This window comes from Eulemur rufifrons, chromosome 1, assembly GCF_041146395.1.
Source record: "Eulemur rufifrons isolate Redbay chromosome 1, OSU_ERuf_1, whole genome shotgun sequence".
Taxonomy (NCBI): Eukaryota; Metazoa; Chordata; class Mammalia; order Primates; family Lemuridae; genus Eulemur; species Eulemur rufifrons.
The window spans coordinates 44,508,365-44,527,621 of record NC_090983.1 but is presented as its reverse complement, the minus strand read 5'-3'; the positions used below and the strand labels follow the sequence as shown (position 1 = coordinate 44,527,621).

General features: G+C 35.6%; 1 protein-coding gene across 1 annotated transcript in view; it reads left to right on the top strand.

Annotated features, from left to right (window-relative positions):
* Positions 1–8,222: 8,222 nt before the first annotated feature.
* ZNF804A (zinc finger protein 804A) overlaps positions 8,223–19,257 on the top strand; it is a 291,600-nt gene continuing 280,565 nt past the window's right edge. Inside the window, exon 1 of the mRNA XM_069469928.1 lies at positions 8,223–8,758. Coding sequence (XP_069326029.1) covers positions 8,648–8,758 — 111 coding nt within the window. The 5' untranslated portion in view covers positions 8,223–8,647. The remainder of the gene's footprint in view (positions 8,759–19,257) is intronic.

Here is a 19,257-nt window from a genome sequence, read left to right as displayed (position 1 = left end):
TTATTGGATATTGACTATGATATTTTTAGTTGTTTAGTACTTAACTTGATCCTTCCTTTTAATTCAATCTTTTTCTACTTTAACATAAAAATTGTACATACATATTGTTGTCAATTAGTAGAGTAACTGTAAAACCATGTGAATTTTCTCATTTTTATGTGATTAAAAAAAATTGAAAGGCTCAATTGGAGTGAACTAACCGTTTGATTAAATATTAATTAAATGTTTTGTATTCATGTAAGTTTGTCTTAAATGTGATTTAATGTTCCTAGTATCAACTACTCCAAAATATACATGTTAGTTTCAAATAATATATTATTTTGTGTATGTGTATATGTGCTCTTCTATCATGTTAATTCATTGTAGTCAAGCACAGCTACATGTATTGGAGAAAGTACGCTATTAACCTAACAAGTCTACAGAGAGGAAAGTTGCCATTTGATAAAAATGCCTGTGTCTCTGTGAAATATAATTAATATATATCCCCTTATGCCTAACTGGTTCATTAGCACAAGGAAGTCACATTTACATTTCTGTCCAAACAGTGATACAAGCCACTTCCTACTTGTTAACAAGCATTCCAATATATTGCAGGTTTCATAATTCTACCTATTTCTAAGAATCCCCAAGTATGTTTACATATTTTTATGAATGACAATTTCATTTTAGTTCAACTACTGCTGCTTAAAGCAGCATGAGTAACTCCAATTCACCCCTTCAGACAACTCTACAACTACTGATCAATGGACAGCACTTCCCTTTTATCTCAATTGCCTCTCTACAGCCTGCTTATCTCAATAGACACTGATACCTCTGCTGCTGCCTGATAGAGCTGAAGGAGCTGGGTGCTTGAACAAATTACCATACTGAAAGTTGAGGAAAGAAGCAGTCTCAAGGAACCCCCTATTCTCACTGGCCCATTCCCTAGCTAGCCACCACTCCTATCTCTGTCAGCTGCCTGCTGGTATGAATGTATCTTCTTCTGGTTTCCTGTTATTCCTCTCAGTGTCATATGTCATGAACAGTGAATTACACTCCTAAATATTTCCATTTGAGTTTTATGAGGTATCCATTTCACATTACTTAAGCCCATAAAATATTTATTTATGCCATTGATTCTGACTTGGTTAACAAAAATTATTTATAAACTGCTATGGATGATTGAATATTAGTATCCCCCCAAAATTCATATGTTGAAACCCTAATCTCCAATGTGATGGTATTTGGAAGTGGGATCTTTGGAGGTAATTAGGTCATGAGAGCGGAGCCCTTATGAATGGGGATTAGAATCTTATTAGAAGAGAGGGGAGAGAGAAATCTCTTTGCCTTGTGAAGATACAGCAAGAAGGCATCTGTCTTCAAACCAGGGGGAGGACCCTCACCAGAATCTGAGTCATCTGGCACCATGATCTTGAACTTTCCAGCTTCAGAACTGTAGGGATAAATTTCTGTAGCTTCAGCCACCCCGTTTATGATATTATTACTATAGCAGTCTGAAATGACGAAGACATAAATCAATTTGATAAGTTAAAATCTATGTAACTTTCATTACATTTATTTGGTTCTAAATCAATATGATCATACATAAATTTGAAACCTCAGTGAAAGTATTCATATATTCTTCTTCTTATCAGAAAGGGATGAGATAGAGAAGAGGGAGTTTGAATATATACATAGGCTGTACTAGGGGATGGTACAGAGTCTTGAACTTCTTTGCTTTTCTTAAATCTGGCATGTCTATACCAAATATAGAAATATTTCTACAAAATTTCTCTCACATGAATAGCACAGATGCCCGGTTTCTTAGCTGTGCTGCAGAACTTAATTTTTGTAAATTGTATACAGTCCTTTTTCTTTATGCTAGAGTCTTTTTTTAATCAAAGTCACCAATGACCTTTATGATGATCAACTTGAGATCATTTCTCTGATCTTATTCTACATAGAAGCTACCAGCAGCATTCCTCACAGTTGAATTTCTGAAGCATCCCATTCTCTTGGCTTTATAACTTTCTTTGGCAGCTCATTTTCTGTCTTCTATTTTAGATGTCGTTCCTGAGGTAAATCTTGATCTGTCCTGGGGCTCTGTATCCACCTATCTGAGCTCTCATGTGTTCACATCCAGCCCCATGCCTATAAAAGGCATTGATATGCCCATGGCTCCCAAATGGGTATCCTCATCCTGACTCCAGACTATATCTGGCCATCTCAACTATCTCTACTTGTATGTATAAAAGTAATCCAAATCTTTTTAAAAAGTAATACAAATTTTAGCATTTTCCCCTGCTTACTTCTCTCCAGACTTCCCAACCCCAATAAACTACATCAGTAACCCCTCATTTACTAAGGTCAGAATTCTGTTATTCTTGATTGGTTTTTCTATCACACTACACTTAATCTATCAGTAAATCCCATAAATTCTAGCACAAAAGTGCTTCCCCAATCTGTTCCCTCCTCCCCATCTCAGTTTATAATCTTAGACCAATTGCTTTCATGTCAGTATCTTAACATTCTTCCTGCTTTTACATATCTCCTGTAATCAGTTCTTCACATATTGACTAGAGTGATATTTGCATTTTCCTCCCTCTTTCCCACTCACCCTTCCTTTCTTCCTTTTTTCCTTCCTTTGTTTTTACTCAGCTATGATACCTGTCTGTATGGGCCTGGACATCAGTCTTATCTTTCTTCTCTCCTGCCAGCTTTCTCCTTTTCTAGTTTTTTTTCCTGCTCCCCCATACTAGACACTAAGAAACCCAAGATAACAAACTACACGTATTCTTACCTATATGTATGTCTGTTTATTCTTTTACAAAATATACATTTGTCTTGTTTTTATACAAAATCAAATCCTGTTTTATGCTCCTCTAGTTTATATATTTCTTACACAATAATTAGATATTCCTACCAAATCAATGTGATATACTTTATTGTTTTAATTGATATGTGAAAGTCCATGATATATATCATAAGTTAAACAATTATCCTATTACTGGTGATCATTTCCTTTGTTTCCAGTTTTTTATAACTATAAACAATTGAACAATGCTTCATTAAATGTTCTTTTAAATATCCTTTTTGTACTGGTACTTGTATATTCTACGTGGCAATCCCAAAAATGCAATGGCTAGGTCAAAAGTTATATGCAATTTTAATTTTAATAGAATTACAAGATTTCTTTCAAAAAAGGCTATAAAACATAGAAGGATAATAACTGTTCATCCATTTTCTTTACTTTTTATAATATAGCTTTATGTTATTCCTTTTGGTAAATTAGTTATATGGCATCCAATTACATTAATTTCTTTGGCAACATATTAGAAATGTAACTTTGGCTCTTCAATTAGCATTGTTCTGGCATTTATCCTGAAGCTACTTACTAGAATTGGAAAGTAAGGGGTAAAAAAGATTGAAAATATCAATATCAGCTAAATATTTTATATAGGTTAACGGGTGATCTATCATTCTTTTATGATATATAAAAATATTGCATACCATAAATTATTTCATTTACTTCTTAAGGTTAAATCCAAGAAAATTGTAAAATTTCTCTCCAATCCATTTTACGCTTGCATTCGTTTCCACATTTGCACAGTTCCTACATTTCTACCAGCTCTTGAAGACACATATCCTCAAGTAGGGAGCTAAGTCGGTGTCCTGTTCTGCCAGGCCTGACCAATAACAGCTCTAGGCAAGTTGCCAGAGATCAGATAATTAAAGCCTGCAAACACATAAGATAGTATCTCGCTTATTCCTTTTCTTTTAAAGGTTAAATAACTGAAGTTAAGAGAGTTTGAGTCATTATTTATACATTATTCCAAGGTTGCTTTAGTTGGAGATGCCTTAAAGTGGTTTGTAGTAAGGTGTTAATTGCAATAGAGTCTAGACCCCAATATAGGTCCCAATACTTCATTGAGTCAAAGATGCCATTCTGTATGTAACATCTCTACATTTTATATGTGTATTATCATCAATATTTTTTTACATTAATTGGCAGTGTGTTTTCATTTATAGTGGATATAAAAAATACATCTTAAAATTGATGGGTTATCAGATTTATTAAAAAACAGATTTTGTTTTTAACATGCCCCACATTTCAACCCAGCAGACTTGAAATACAGAAACAAGTGTATGGTCTTGGAGCTACTTTTAGGTAATACTTACCTGATAATTACCTTAAAAAATTACCATCACCCATAAAGTCATACAATTACATTATCAGCTGCAGGTAATGTCAGTATTGGTTATTCAATATATATTCTATGACTAGGATAGATCAATGTTTCTCATACTTAAATATCATGTAGATTTTTTAAAAAATATTCCCCAGCATAGATTAAATTCACATGTGGCATAATTTTACTTAACTATGTTAACATCAAACTAATTATACAATCCCATATGCTTATAGCTCTTATGTAAACACAAAACAAAAAAACAGAAATCAAATGAAAATACAACACACAGAATATCCAAATTTACAATCTTAATTTAATACAACAGATGATGTTGTTTGATTGAAATCAAATCCTATCTCAAACATGAATTGGTTTATGAGTATTTGTGTGTCAATATTGATCTCAGTGTGCCTGAAGTTTGTGATGACTATTCAAGCTGTATGGTGATACCATTCCCCTACCACTTTTCCCTAATTTAGCCATGTAACACCTTCATGATATCTTTTGGGCTCATTTTAGAGCAAAAAAATCACATGTGTTAAATTTTGAGATTCTTCCTTCTTAGCCCAAAGTAATAAAAGCAGTAGTATATGTCACCAAAATGATCATCAACACCAGTGTAAACCAAAGAGATAAATAATGCATCACTTCATTACAAATTATCTAGTTGTATGGTTATACAGATGATCAAAAGAGCATAAGATTATTAGAGTAATGAAAAGAAAAATTTTGAATCCTAATAATATACTCAATGATGAGTAAGAATATGTCATAGACCCAATTAAAAAGCAGTGGCATATGCATTTTGTTTGTTTGTTTGTTTTTCCAGGATGGCATAAGACTAAAAGCTTGGTTCACAAAAGTTCAGGTGAATTTGACTTGCTGAAACCCAGAAGTCAATCTAATTTATGAATTATTCAATTGAGTGATGGGAAGTTATTCAAACAAAGGATCTAGAGATGATCATGATAGGAAGTAGGAAGTCCAGGCATGTGGAGGTGGTAAGATATGGCCTCAAATAACGGTAGGCAAACTCAGGAAAGATTTGTCTCCCTCTCGAAGAACTGGACGTAGAGAATGAGGGCAGGGAGTCAGAACCCAGGGGTCCAGCCACTGATATGGGAAAGGGAGCAAGACCTTGGTTTTACATAGCAAGGTAACAACATTGTCCTGAAATCTTGTGTGAGCCAGGAGCAAATCAGGAATCGTGCTCAGCTGCTGAGCAGAAACATAGTATCCATATTTGGGATAAGCAAAGACAGACAAGGAGTGGGGTAAATCAGTGTTAGAAAAAAGCATAGGGAATCTTGATTTGAATTGCATTTCTAGTAAAGGAAAAATAGAAGTTGTAGCAAAAATGAACTGCAAATTTTATAGACAATGACACTTTTATATTTATGTTTTTAATTTATATTGTTTTCAGCTGGAAAGTTGACAATTGAATACAAAGGATCTATAATTATTCCATAAAATATTTAAAATATTTTTTGATTAAGAAATTATGATTCTACCTATTTATATTAAACAGTATATATTTAATCTAATGCAGTTAGCTCAATGTCCAAATTGCTGAGAGAAAAACCTTTTATTTTATAAAATTAGAATGACGTTGTTCCACAGAAACTATTCATTTCAAAATGTTTACCAATAGTTTTGAGAAATCAGAATTGGTTTAAATAATAGGAAAAGACCAAGGATATCACATGAGCTTATAATACAATAGGAAATTAAAGATATACTGATACATATATATGTAAATATATTTACACAAACTTTATCACTAGAAGAACAGTATGACATTCTATATAGATGATAAATTTTCCACGGGAAAATTCATGTACCTTTGTTTCCTGTTTCCTAATCTGGAAATCAAGCCCTTTGTGCCGTCGATAAAGACCTGAAAATTTCATCAGTAGTATTTTGAGAAAAAAATATTGCCAAAAAAGCCTAATTTAGATTATTATGACTTACATATTTCCAAATACTACATCATTTGGTCCTTTCACATATGGTGCTTCTTCCATTTCCTTAGTACCTTCCTCTGTATGACTCATTAATACTGAAGATGTTATCTTCTTTCTAATAACTGCAAGTTTACAAACCTTCAAAAGACATAATATCATACAGGTCATTAGTTCTTTCCAAAGTGATATGTCTGGAGAATGCCTGCATCTTCAAAATATAAATAAAAAACAACTTTGTAATGATAGGAGCCAGAAATGAATTTAATTTCCATGCAATGTTTAATGTAGACCAATTAAATATTTTTTCTCTGAAAGAATTGTGTTCATATTGAATTCTAACAAATCACTGGGTGATCTGTTCTACAGAGTATTATAGAAGTTTTTAAATTCTCACTCTCTTTTTCTCCCAAGACTTCCAGACTCCCCCAAGTGGATATCTGAGAAATTTAGCCAAGTGCCTCTAAATAACTCTGACACTTCATAATGAGCTCTGATCAAGCCAAACCAACTTTTTTTTCTTTGTTTGAATTAAAGCATGATACATGGAGAATTTTTCTTTAGATGAATCTAGCACTCCTCCCTTCTACTACCTATAATTTATTCACACTACTATTGCCTCTCTTATGAAGACTCTTTTTTTTTTTCCTCATTCAGAAAGTGAAATCAAACTGTCAGATTTATTTAAGGACCTTATTATGGTTTGCAGGGTCACTGCTACATAAAATCCTATATATGGGACACAGAATGGATTGTATTGCAATCTGGATTCCCAAACAAACAAGATAAACATAGTTTATATCGAAGTGCAGCTTGCAGTGACATAGGGGCATCAGTATGTCTGGAACATGCTTTAACCAATTAAGACTTTCAAGGCGAAAGGAAAATAAAGCCTTCAGTAAATCTGCTGAAGACACCACCTCCCAGCCTCCCACTGCCTGTTATCGATCTTTTTAAGTGCCGACTAATGAGTCGTATATATACCTGATGGGATGCTCTCACTCCACCACCTCAGAGGAGCTAAACTTACACAAAGAGAGAATCAACCGCGGGTGGGGGAGGTGGGCAAGCAGGCTGATGGCTGCCTTGGCCCGGTAAAAACCAACCAGAAAGTCTGTCTCCAGGGAAGGCAGCAGACCCCATTCCCTACTTTCCGTGACAAACACATGAGTTCCTGTGCAGATTTTCCATTCAGGTCGTTTCTAGGGCGAATGCTTTTGTTCGCTTCCACACTCTGTAGTGAGAGAAGAACTAGAGAGAAATGCAAAGCAAGCTCGTGGCAGCGGCTTCTCTGCCGCAAAGCATCGCTTTCCTCTCAGCTTTGGCAATTTAGGAAGAACTGAGGCTCTCATGGGAGGTGGGTGAAGGGAATGCCAGGATGAGGAACACATAAATCAGGAGTCTCAGTTTTTACCTTCTATTCACTTGAACTCACACGGCCACAACTACCCTCCCCTAACACTATCACCAACACAAGCACTTACAATATCCACAAATGAGCTGGGGGAGGAGGCCGGGGGGGGTGGTCTTTTCTCGCCATTCTCTAAGATTCTGAATAGGATACGAGCCTTCACACCAAAAACATATTAGAAACAAATAAAATCAAACAAACCAAACCCGGTGGGTGGTAATTATCTTGAGAGAGAAACCGCTGATGGCCCCTGTCCGGATTCGCCGCAGTTGGAAACGGGCGGCTTTCGGTATTGAATTATTAATTTATTTATCTCCCCTCTCCCCAACCCCCACACAGACTGCCAGGCAAGAAATCACGGTCTCTTCATTTTCCCCTTCGCCTCCACCTTATAGGAGTCTCCCACTTCTTGGTGGCGGGCCGCGCTTCCGCCCGCCCGCGTGGCCCTGGGGTCTCCGGCCCTCTGCGGCCGCCGCGCCGCGCTGGGCGCCCCCACTCGCGGCCGGGCTGGCGCGGCCGTGGGTCCCGGCGGCGGGGTGGGCGGGGGGAGGCAGCGGGTGACAGATGTACTCTTCTGACAGCTCTCAGTATCAGCCCAGTGGCTCCCTGCCATTGGCTCAGTGCAATGGACCGGCAACGCCGCTCACTATAATAACACTCATGCCTGCCAGCAGCAGCAACTCCGGGTGCGGGCGCCGAGCGCGGGGGATGCTGCCGTCGCCGCCGCCGCCGCTACTGCTGCCGCGCAGGCGGCTCCCGCTGCCCCGCTCCACTCGGCCGCCGCGCTGGCACTGACTCCCGCTAGCCTCTTTCTTGCCTGCCCGGCCCCCTCCCACGGGGCTCATCGTCCCGACGCGAATTAGAAGAGAAGCAGAAAGAGGGAGAGACAGAGAGAGAGCGCTGCGAGCATGCGGAGGCGGGGGAGCCGCGGCGCGCACCACAGAGGGGTGTAGTGAGCCTGTCTCCGAGGGCGTGCGAGAGAGGCGGCAGCTCGCCCTCCTGGCGGGTCCCTAGCCCACCCTCGCGGGGCTCCGGCGCGCTGCGGCTGCCGGCGCGGGGTGCATGGAAGCAGCGGCTGTGGTGGAGGAGGCGGCGGCTGCCCCATGGAGTGTTACTACATTGTCATCAGCTCCACGCATCTCAGCAACGGACACTTTCGCAACATCAAGGGAGTTTTCCGGGGCCCTCTCAGCAAGAACGGGAACAAAACTCTGGTAAGCGCTTCTGTGTTTTCTCTCTCTGCCACCCCCTCCTCCCGCCGCCTTCCCACATGCACCCCAAGAGGGCATTTGGAGGATTGAGGTTACTGTGAGGTTTTGAGGGTTTTGCGATGCAATTTGGTTTATAATGTATCCATTTATTTATCTGGTGGGCGTAGGGTGAGAATTAGGTGTAGAAAAGGGAGGAATCTTCGGAAAGCTGTGATCCACGGCTTTGGCTGACACTTCCACAATGCTCTGAACTCTCTCTAGCTCACTCCATAATGCTGAAGATTACCACAGTCTCTCCTTATTTGAAGCAATTTGTGTCAACAAGACCTGTTTAAAAAGAAAAGAAAGGAAAAGAAAAGAACCCTAACCCCAAGTAACCCGGTAACATCTTTAGGTTTAGGGAGCTGAAGGTGAATGAGGATGTGGGTGTCTCTGATGGAGGCGGGGAGCCATGTGGCTGATGGCGAGGAGGAAGTGGCGGGATTAAGTGATGGCCTCAGAAATAGTTTGTATTCCGTCTTTTTCCTGAAAGACTGACTGGCAGCAAACTTCTCTAGTGAGAAGTTGTCGGTACTAAGCTTGAAAGAGGGACTCCAGAACCCTTGCTGTCAACTTTCAGCTATTCACTGTGAAGACTTTGTGGATAAGTGTGAAGGGCGATCACTATGTCACAATTAGAGCCACTAAGAAATATGTTAGACTAACAGAACCCATGCAGTTGCTGGAAGGTCCTCACTGGACCACAGAGCTTCATCTTTCAGCATCCTAGTAGGAAGAGCACTCCTGATTGGTGGGAAAAGATGTGCTGAGCATTGAGATAGTGCAGGGTGATAGCTCCCACTTTTCATCCAAATCCCATTTTAGCTATAAAACCTCCCTGCAGAACTGGCTCTCATATATTGATATTTCCGGAGAAGTGTACACCTCCATAATGGAAAAAAAGAAATAGAATGAAGGCTTATTAGGCTGAGTACTGCACAGAGTAGAGCCAAAATAAGGTAGTAATATACAAATGTGTGACTCACTAAAGTCTGGGTCCATTAGCAAACAGCCTCTCCTCCCCTTTTTACATAGTGGTTACTTAGCTCCAATAGGTAAAGTAGAAGTTTAAGGACAGACTCAAATAGTCCAAAAGTAAATACAATAGTCTTAAGCTAATTTTCTTTGTATATCTTAAGATATGTTTCAGCATGAATAAAAAAAAATTATGCTGTGATATAGTGAAAGTTCTTATCTGAAGTTTTAATTGCATTCTGACATTGATTAGAGGCATTTAATTTCTTTCTTTTTCCCTTGACTCTCTTGGCTACCTCCTTTCAGCTCATTTAGGACTCAGAAAAGCAGGGCTAGTTTGCTGCTTTTACTGTTGTTCTGCATGTGGTTGTTGCTTGTTTTGAACAAAAGAAAGTGAAAATACTCTCCTGCAGTCTCTTTAGTGGAGGGTCTTATAGAGTAGTAGCCAAGGACTAAAGGAATTTTTGAAATTGTTCTGGCTCTACTTAGAGAACTCAACTAGCTAAGAAGGTAAAATTTGTGGGAGCAGGGGAACATTCATTTTGAAGAGAGTAAACATTAGTTTATTTTTAAAATCTGGTTTTACTTACAGAAAAAGGCAAACTTATTGAAGAAGATTTCATTTTCATAGATACAATAATGGTTTAGGTGATAAACTACACAGTGAAATACATAGGAAAAAAGTTATTTGCCAAATCTCAACTTGTTAAAATTCTATTGATCTTGATTCTTAAGTCAATCTTGGATTTGTGACAATGGTTGAATATGCTTATGCTGACTTGTTTTTCAAGTTAATTAGTTCTTTAGCACTTATATGGGTTAAATCTAGATTTGCCTGTGTAACTTTGTGATTAAAATGGGTGATAAAAAGCAGCTATCTAAATGAGATGAATAAATCTAAATATAAGCAAATATCAGAAACAACAAACAGGAATAAAAAGCTTTGAAATAACTCCTGTCATAATTCTATTAGTTATCATGAAAAAGACTTATAAGGACTTCTGAGCTAGTACTTCCAGATTATTTATAAACTGCCTATGTTTGTATTTTCTGCGTATGAGACTTGTACTGACTGAAATTATGTAGATTTTCATATATGAGCCAACTATATTTGAAGTATTTCTTCATAAGATAATATATGATATATGTGTATTCTAGATGCCTTTTGATGAGTTTTGCTATTGAAGAGAATGATAATTATGCCTTTATAACAGAAAAGGTTCTAGATATTTTTAAAAATTAATGATTCTAATTTAAAAAAGAGCTATCTATACTTACCTAAAAATGATTCTTTATAGCACATAATATGCTATGAGGGCTTACTGTGTGCTAAAACTTACCTATCACCTAAAAATAGAAAACTGGACCTGAAACTTTTAAGAATTAGTAATTTTAGTAAGAAGCATAAATATTGTCTTAAAACATATATATGCCAAATTTTGAAAATTTTCAAGTAAGAGTTTATTCACATATTTCTTTACAGTTTTATTTTTATTTTTAAGTTGACAGATAAAATTGTATGTATTTGTCTTGTTCAATGATTTTAATACCAGTTTCATGGAGTAATAATTATGAGATCTTTCCTACCTTATTTTCTATTTTATTTTGACATATTTAAATTTTGCTTTTAAAAACATCATCACATTACTACATTTTGAAATGTGTACCAAGTTCAAAGGACTTTAATAATCTCTCAATTGCGTTTTTTCTCATTTTGGAAAAGCGCAACTTAAAACACAAAACTATTCCGGGAAAAGGTACTCTGATTTTTCCAAAGAAATTCTAATTATTTTCTATCACTAGATAATTGGGTATTTCAGAAACATTTTTTAAATTCAAATTTTAAGAGAATAAATGTATAATCTTCAAAAATCATAAGAGTAATTTAAGATAGCTTACAACTGCTTTTACAGTATTCTTTCATGAATTAGAAGTTACTTATAGACTACCCAGGATAACTCAGGTTTCAATGACAATGATACTTGCAGTATATTCTAAATCCAGAATGAAATTCTGCCACTCATATAGAGGAGGTCATCAAAATAGACATTTCTTTCCATAGGTCATATGATGTCACAAAAACATAAAATTTTGGGGAAAAAAAACCCCATACTTAAAGACTAAGTCTGTTAATCTTGACTCTATTTATGAGCTTTTAAATGTATTCCTCTTGACAATTTTAAATAAAAATATGAGTTTCCATTTCATAATGTCTTAAAAACCAAGATCAAGCTGATTGTCATGATTTTTGATATAAATTGCATCATATCTGTGATATAGCTTTAATTTCATGGAACAAGAAATAAACTTATATTTAATAGTGTTCCAAAATATTTCTGGATAAGTTATAGGGTGTAATGGCAATGAATAAAGTTTATCTTCTAGGTACTCTTATTTTGTATTTTAGCTTTCCCAATCCATTCTTGTGTAACCAATTGCTTATTGGATAAAGACAGTTACATTTTTTATTTTTGCAATTAATTCACAAAATTTCTTTGCCCTAATTATGTATTTTAAAACTTTAAATAGAGAATATTTAAAACTTTAAATATAGAAAATTTAAATATACATTTAATCACTTTTAATATGTAATTTGGGGTTTGCATTTGGAACCTTGGAAATTATTACTAATTTGGTCATTACATTCTGTTGGTTGGCCAGCATTTTAGCATATCCTAATAGCATTATGTCTATTCCCACTGGCTATGGAATTCAAAAAGATGAGTGTTGGTTTTAAGGTCATACAGTGAGTCAATACTATAATGCAGATTTCCTGACTTCAGACATATTTCCTTTACAGTTTACATGCTAAATTATGGAATCCATAGGGTCCTTATGCTAATATGATTAAGAAATAGTATTGTGTCATCTATTTGGTTGAAAACACTCTATTTTTCCGGTTGCCTCCAGATATGAAGGAATAGTAACAGTATTACATAAACATTTGACTTTAAATTTATTTTACTTCGTATCCTCCAATATGCAAACATCACTCATTTCTTCCTGGCCTAGGCCCTGTTTGTGTAGGCTTCCCTTCATTTCCAATATATGAAATACCAGGTTTGGCAAGACAAGAAATGTTAATTTGTTAATCAGTTCTCAACATATTTGTTATTTAGTCCATTCAGATTTACTGAGATGCCTCAATTACAAGACACTATTTTAGGCACCACAGTCTCTGTGTATTATGTACTAAATATTATGTGCTAAGATGTATTCTAGGTAGCTCCTGTTCATTTTGAATCTGTTGAAAAAATATTCAAAACTTTTGACAGGTTTGTAGGTTTCTTGTCACTCAGGATGTTTGCGCATATGTTAATTTTGAAAAGTATTAAAGACTTTTTTTTCCTTTGTGTACATACAAATTCACTAAAATTAGGTCTTTAAAATGTACTATATGATCTTTTGTTTTAATTATCATTATCAGATATAACCTCTTATTTATGTCATTCCCTTGCACATTTTCTATATCTCTCAGAGAATGTATCATAATTTAAAACGTTTCTCCACTTACTGAAACCCATTTAGGTGGCACTTTAAGATTGTGGCTAAGACTAGAGAGACCTATAGCTGAATTGGTGCTGTTGGAAAAGTTTTCATTGTTAGATTGCAAGGAGAATTCAGGGGTGAGGATGGATTAGGGTGATACCTTAATATACCACTAAACTTTCCCACTTATGACTTTGTGAATTCTTTTATATAATAAGTCCAGTTATTATTCTTCCAAGTTCTATTTTTGTTTTGTTGTATTTTTTTATGTTACCCAAGCTGGACTTGAAACCCTGAGCTCAAGTAATTCTCTAGTCTCAGCCTCCCGAGTAGCTGGGAGTATAGGAATATACCAAGTTTCTTAATAACTCTCGTATATTCACTATTAAAATGTATCTTGTGTTTCACTTTTCTGAACTTTAGTTGTCATGTATATTCTTTTCTCTATTGGTCTTTTATTCTAGTGAAACTACAATGTGTGCATTTTCAGAACACATTAACCCCTAATATTTGAATTATTGTTATGATTAAAAAATGTGAGCAGTATTTTAAAGCAAATGCTGTAAAGTAATACCTATGATTCCACACATCTTTGTTAGTTCATCAAATATCAATTGAGTTATTTTAGATAGCTATAATGCAAATAGTGACATAGTATCTTGTCTTTACTTCTCAGTTCTGCACTAATATTTTCTGTTCTTGAGGACTGCAATTACACTTTTACTGAAAATCTAGGTCAATAAGAACTTCAGGGACCCCCTAGTTGAGAGGTTTCAGAGGGCTGTATTCAGGGCCAAATTCAGGCTGCAGAAGTAGCTTGTTATATGTGCCCAGTGTTTTACAATATTTGGGTTTAAATGCAATTCAAAGAATAATGCACTTCCCCATTTGTCACTGTCTACACAGCTTTTTAATGCTATGTAGGTTTTTCACTTTTTTACATTACCTTTCTGACCAGTGAAGGCACTTGACTTTTTCACCTCTTGTTTAGTCTGGGAACCAAGTTTACCTATGGTGAGATAGAAATATTTCTATCATTCTGTGTGCCCTTCATTGTATCAATTTTTAGAAAGATAATGGCCTTCAAAATTTTTTCAGCATATTCATATTATTCTATAGTATCTGTTTATTATATATTGGTTAAACTTATTAGCAGTATTCTCCAGATCAAATATCTAGGAGCACTATCATAATAAGTAACATGTAGTGATTTGAGGATGATGCATTTTTCCATTTTAAAATTGTATACTTTCATTTAGGCAACTGAAATTTTACTATTTTCTTGTTGCTTTTGACCTTTTAAAAAATCAATTTAGAATGTAATTTTGTTCTTTAATGTATACTTAAGTAAACATGTTTAGTTTATTTAACATATTTTGAAAAATTATTTACTAAAAGCATTATGGATAGTGTAAATCATATTTTTATTAATCGTGCTAATGATACAATGTTGAAATAATTTCCTCCAGTGATCCTATTTAACTGAGATAGTACTATTGAAGGGAATTGCTATATATTAGGAATTTGAGTAATATTTCAAAAACAAAAAACCAGTTATAGTCTGTAGTATACTGCAGCAAAAATTTGTGAAGAATTTATATATATTTATTTATTTATTATATATATTTTTATATATTTATTTTTATATTACTAGCCACAAAAAATGAAAAATTTAATTTTGTTAGTTTTCTTTTCTAAAAATTTTAACCTAAAACCATTTGTTTTATCCATTTTATCACATTCTAAATTATCCATTGCAACCAAAAAAACTTTACAATATACGGTTCTGCTTCCATGGACTCAACCAACCATGGGTCAGGACTATTCAACAAAGAAAAATAAGGATAGGTGCGTCTGTACTGACCACCTACAGGCATTTTTTCTTTTTCATTATTCCCTAAACAATACAGTATTTAGCATTTACATTTTATCAGTTATTATAAGCAATATATCTAGACATAATTTCAAGTATATCAAAGCATTTACATTTTATCATGTATTATAAGCAATATAATCTAGACATAATTTCAAGTATATCAAAAATGTGCATAGGTTATATGCAAATATCACACCATTTTATATAAGAGACTTGAGCATATTCCATGGATTTTGGTATACTAGGGAGATCCTGGAACCAAAGCTCCATGGATACAGAGAGATAACTATATACTATATTGTGATGGCATTTTCAACTAGCAAGGTTTCATTAATTTTATAAATGTATTACACTGTACTTCTAGCACAGTATAAGTGGAATAATAAATAATTAAAACTCAGCGTTGTCAAAGTAAACAAAGTCCTTTACCTGATGTATTACTCTGAACTCTTTCATAATGGTTTGGCACCACTGGAAGAAATTTATACACTTTTCTAAATGTAAGTGCATATATATTAAATGTTTATGATGGCAGTACTGTGTTCAAATTATAAGAAAACATTTTTTTCTTAAATAGCTTTAGAAAAATAAGCTATACTGAGTGTGATGGCTAGTTTTATGTATCAACTAGAATAGTAGCCAGTTATTCAATCAAATATTAAACCACATATTGCTTTGAAGGTATTTTGTAGAGGCACTTAATGTCTAGAATCAGTTGACTTTAAGTAAAGGAGATTACCCTTGATAATGTGGGTTGGCTTCACACAACTGGTTGAAAGGACTTAGAAGCAAACAATGGAGGTGTCTTGGAGAAGAAAAAATTCTGCCTGAAAACTGCCTCACCAAATTTTACCTGGATTTCTATCCTGCCAGCTTTCCCTTCATATTTCAGATTTACCAGCCTCTACATTCACTGAGTCAGTTCCTCAAAATAAATCATATATGTGACTACACACACGTATACCCACACAAACACACACATATCCTATAGGTTCTGTATATCTGGAGAACCCTGACTTATACACTGAGGATCAGTTTATAACATCTTTTTTATAATAAGATAAATAAATGTTTGAAATATAAATCTTATTTGGATTTAATAGGAAATAGATGAGTTGATGCTGATAACTGTATAATTTAAAATTTATACAGTTTATTGTAGACTTTTTCTGCTGTTTTATACATAAGTTTATAATAACTTTATTTGAAATCTTTGCCTGGATTACAATCTAAATCTCAATGAACCAACCTCAAACCCCTAAAAATCCCCTGCTATAACTATGTAAAATAAAGTTATTCTTATCTGTTAACTTCCAATAGCTAATCACACATGTGTTTGTTGTACTTGAGGACAGTCAGAGTATCTCAAAATAAAATATTTTTAAACTTAATTTAAAAAGTATACACTTTGGTGGGTAGCCTACGTTGAAGAAAATAAGCTTTAAATAAAGTTATCTAAAATTAAGGACTTTCATTTTACAAAATAAAAATGTCTTCATGAAAAATATACAGAATTATTTCACCATCCACTAGCCCAAGCCACCAGGAATACAACTCTACTTGAACCAAGTTGGGCATATTGGTATTTGTTGGAACTAGGTAAACTGCACACCATAGGCAACCTTGATGCATCTCATTAGGAGGGTATAAGGAGTACTTTTATAAGATTTTGGATTGTGTGAGTTGATTTTGTGGAGTGTCTATTAAAGCATTGTTTTATTCTTGATTGGGTGCTATGATAAAGAAAGGTCAATTCTATGATTGAGTATCTTAGTACTTTTCACCTAGTAGGCAAGAGGAACAGAGTGGGGGTAGAACTGTAATTGGTGGAGAAGCAGCTTTGCTCATGTTGCTTGAAGATAGAGATTTAGGGTAACAAAACAGCATTTTTGATTTTGTCTGTTCTCAGATGTGATTGCAAATGGTCTTGTTTTTGTTTAGCTCCATCACAATATTAGAACGACCTTGTGTGGTGTTAGTGTACTGTGAAACTGTTCATATTTGATGGGAGAACCCCATGCCTGACTCTTGGACCCAGACAAGCTCCCAGCTGACTGTTTTCAAAAGTTGCTTTTTGCTTTCTCAGATATGACCATGAGAGTGGATGGCTGCAAAAGGGAAGGAAGGAGGGCAAGCTGATCAGAGAAAACTTCAGGGAAATGAGATCCAAAGCTGGGAACTTTTAGACTTAAGGGAGAGTAGGAGAATGGTTGAGAAGTATGAAAGTGGAACAAGAAGGAGGATTTGTGCCCTGTATCGTCACAATAATATGAGGACTTTGGGCTTTGGGAGATAAACATCCACCTGTTCCTTTTTTTTTTTTTTTGGAGACAGAGTCTCATTCTGGTGCCCGGGCTAGAGTGCCATGGCGTCAGCCTAGTTCACAGCAACCTCAAACTCCTGAGTTTAAGCAATCCTTCTGCTTTGGCGTCCTGAGTAGCTGGGACTACAGAAATGCACCACCATGCCTGGCTAATATTTTTCTATATATTTTTAGTTGTCCAGCTCATTTCTTTCTATTTTTAGTAGAGATGGGGTCTTGCTCTTGCTTACACTTGTCTTGAACTCCTGACCTCAAGCGATCCTCCTGCCTCAGTCTCCCAGAGTGCTAGCATTACAGGTGTGAGCTACCGTGTCGGACCACACCTCTTCTTGAGAGAGAGTGTGAACAATGTTTTCAAGAGAAACAAACTTGAGTTGGAGCAAAGAAATGAAGTTTAACTTCCGTGAAAAGTTTAAAGCTTCAGAGATTTTTTTGATAACAGACACTTAATAAATTTCAGAGGACACAGTCCATGGGTTTTAGAACTTAGGGTAAGGAAAGCAGGAGATTTTTGGACAAGTTACTAGAAGGGAAGTGAAACTAGTCACACAGAGGAAGGGGTTTAATGATGAGAGGTATGCCCTGAATTATTTTCCTTTCAACTGGTCAAGGACAGAAAGCTGGGATTGAATATAGCTTCTGTCTTTGTTTAATGAAAATGCCTCAAATAGCATAACCTAGTGTTCCCCAATCAGGGAAATATTATAAGTTACTTTTGTGGTATCACCTTCAAAACCTGATATTTATCAAACACTACTTCTTGATGAAGACACTCAATGTCTGGATAACAGACTTCTTGGCAGGGAAGAGAATGGCTGCTTTCCTCCAGAATTGTGTTCTTGAATCCAGTTTAGCATGTCTTCTTGAAAATACTTATTCTTAAACTTACATAATGGCTGAAAGCACAAACACTTTATAGCAAGGTGGATCTGAGTTCAAATCCTATATCTATCTCTGTGTCAGTAAATAGTGAATATAGCTAGCTGCCTGTAACTAAAACCCCAAAATCAACTATGTCCTAAGTGGTGTTTTATAGAAATTGTATTTTTCTCATATTAAAAGAAATCTGCAAGTAGGTATTTTCTAACATTAAGCGGCTTAAATGTCTATGCTAAGGACTTTCTGATTTTATTTGCATTGTTCTACAGTTGAAAGGTGGTTATTGCTGCAGCCATCACATACATTCTAAGCTTGTGAAAAGAGTAAGCAGGAAGGACAAAAAACTGAACATTCTTTGTTTAAGAAGTTCTTCCTAACAGTGTTGGTTTACGTTTCTTTGGCCAAAACTGTGTCACAGAACCACTCACAAGTCCAGGGAAGGGTGGAAAACATGGTACATTCTGCTGGGCATATTGTTAATCCCAATAAAATCAGTGTTAGGAAAAGAAAGCATTCATCAGACAAGAGAAGTCTACCAAGGTAACTTGGTAAAGTTCACCTCTCTCAATATCAGTTATATTATCTTTAAAAGGAGATGATAATACCTACCTATTAGACGATTGGTTTGTAGATCAAATGAAATAATGAATATATAGTAATTTGTACAAAGTTTGGCACATAATCCCTCAATAAGTGATGGTTGCTGCTGACAGCGTTTCATGCTGGAATGTTCATATCTGATTACAGTCTCATTCACTCCATTCAATATGTATGGCTTTACATAATTTGGATACTTTTGCTATTGAACCACATTGGTAGTATTTCCTTTTTTTCTCAGTGTCTTACTTAGTCTGTTTGGGCTACCATAACAAAATACCATTGACTGGTGGCTTTTATACAATAGAAATTTACTTCTCACAG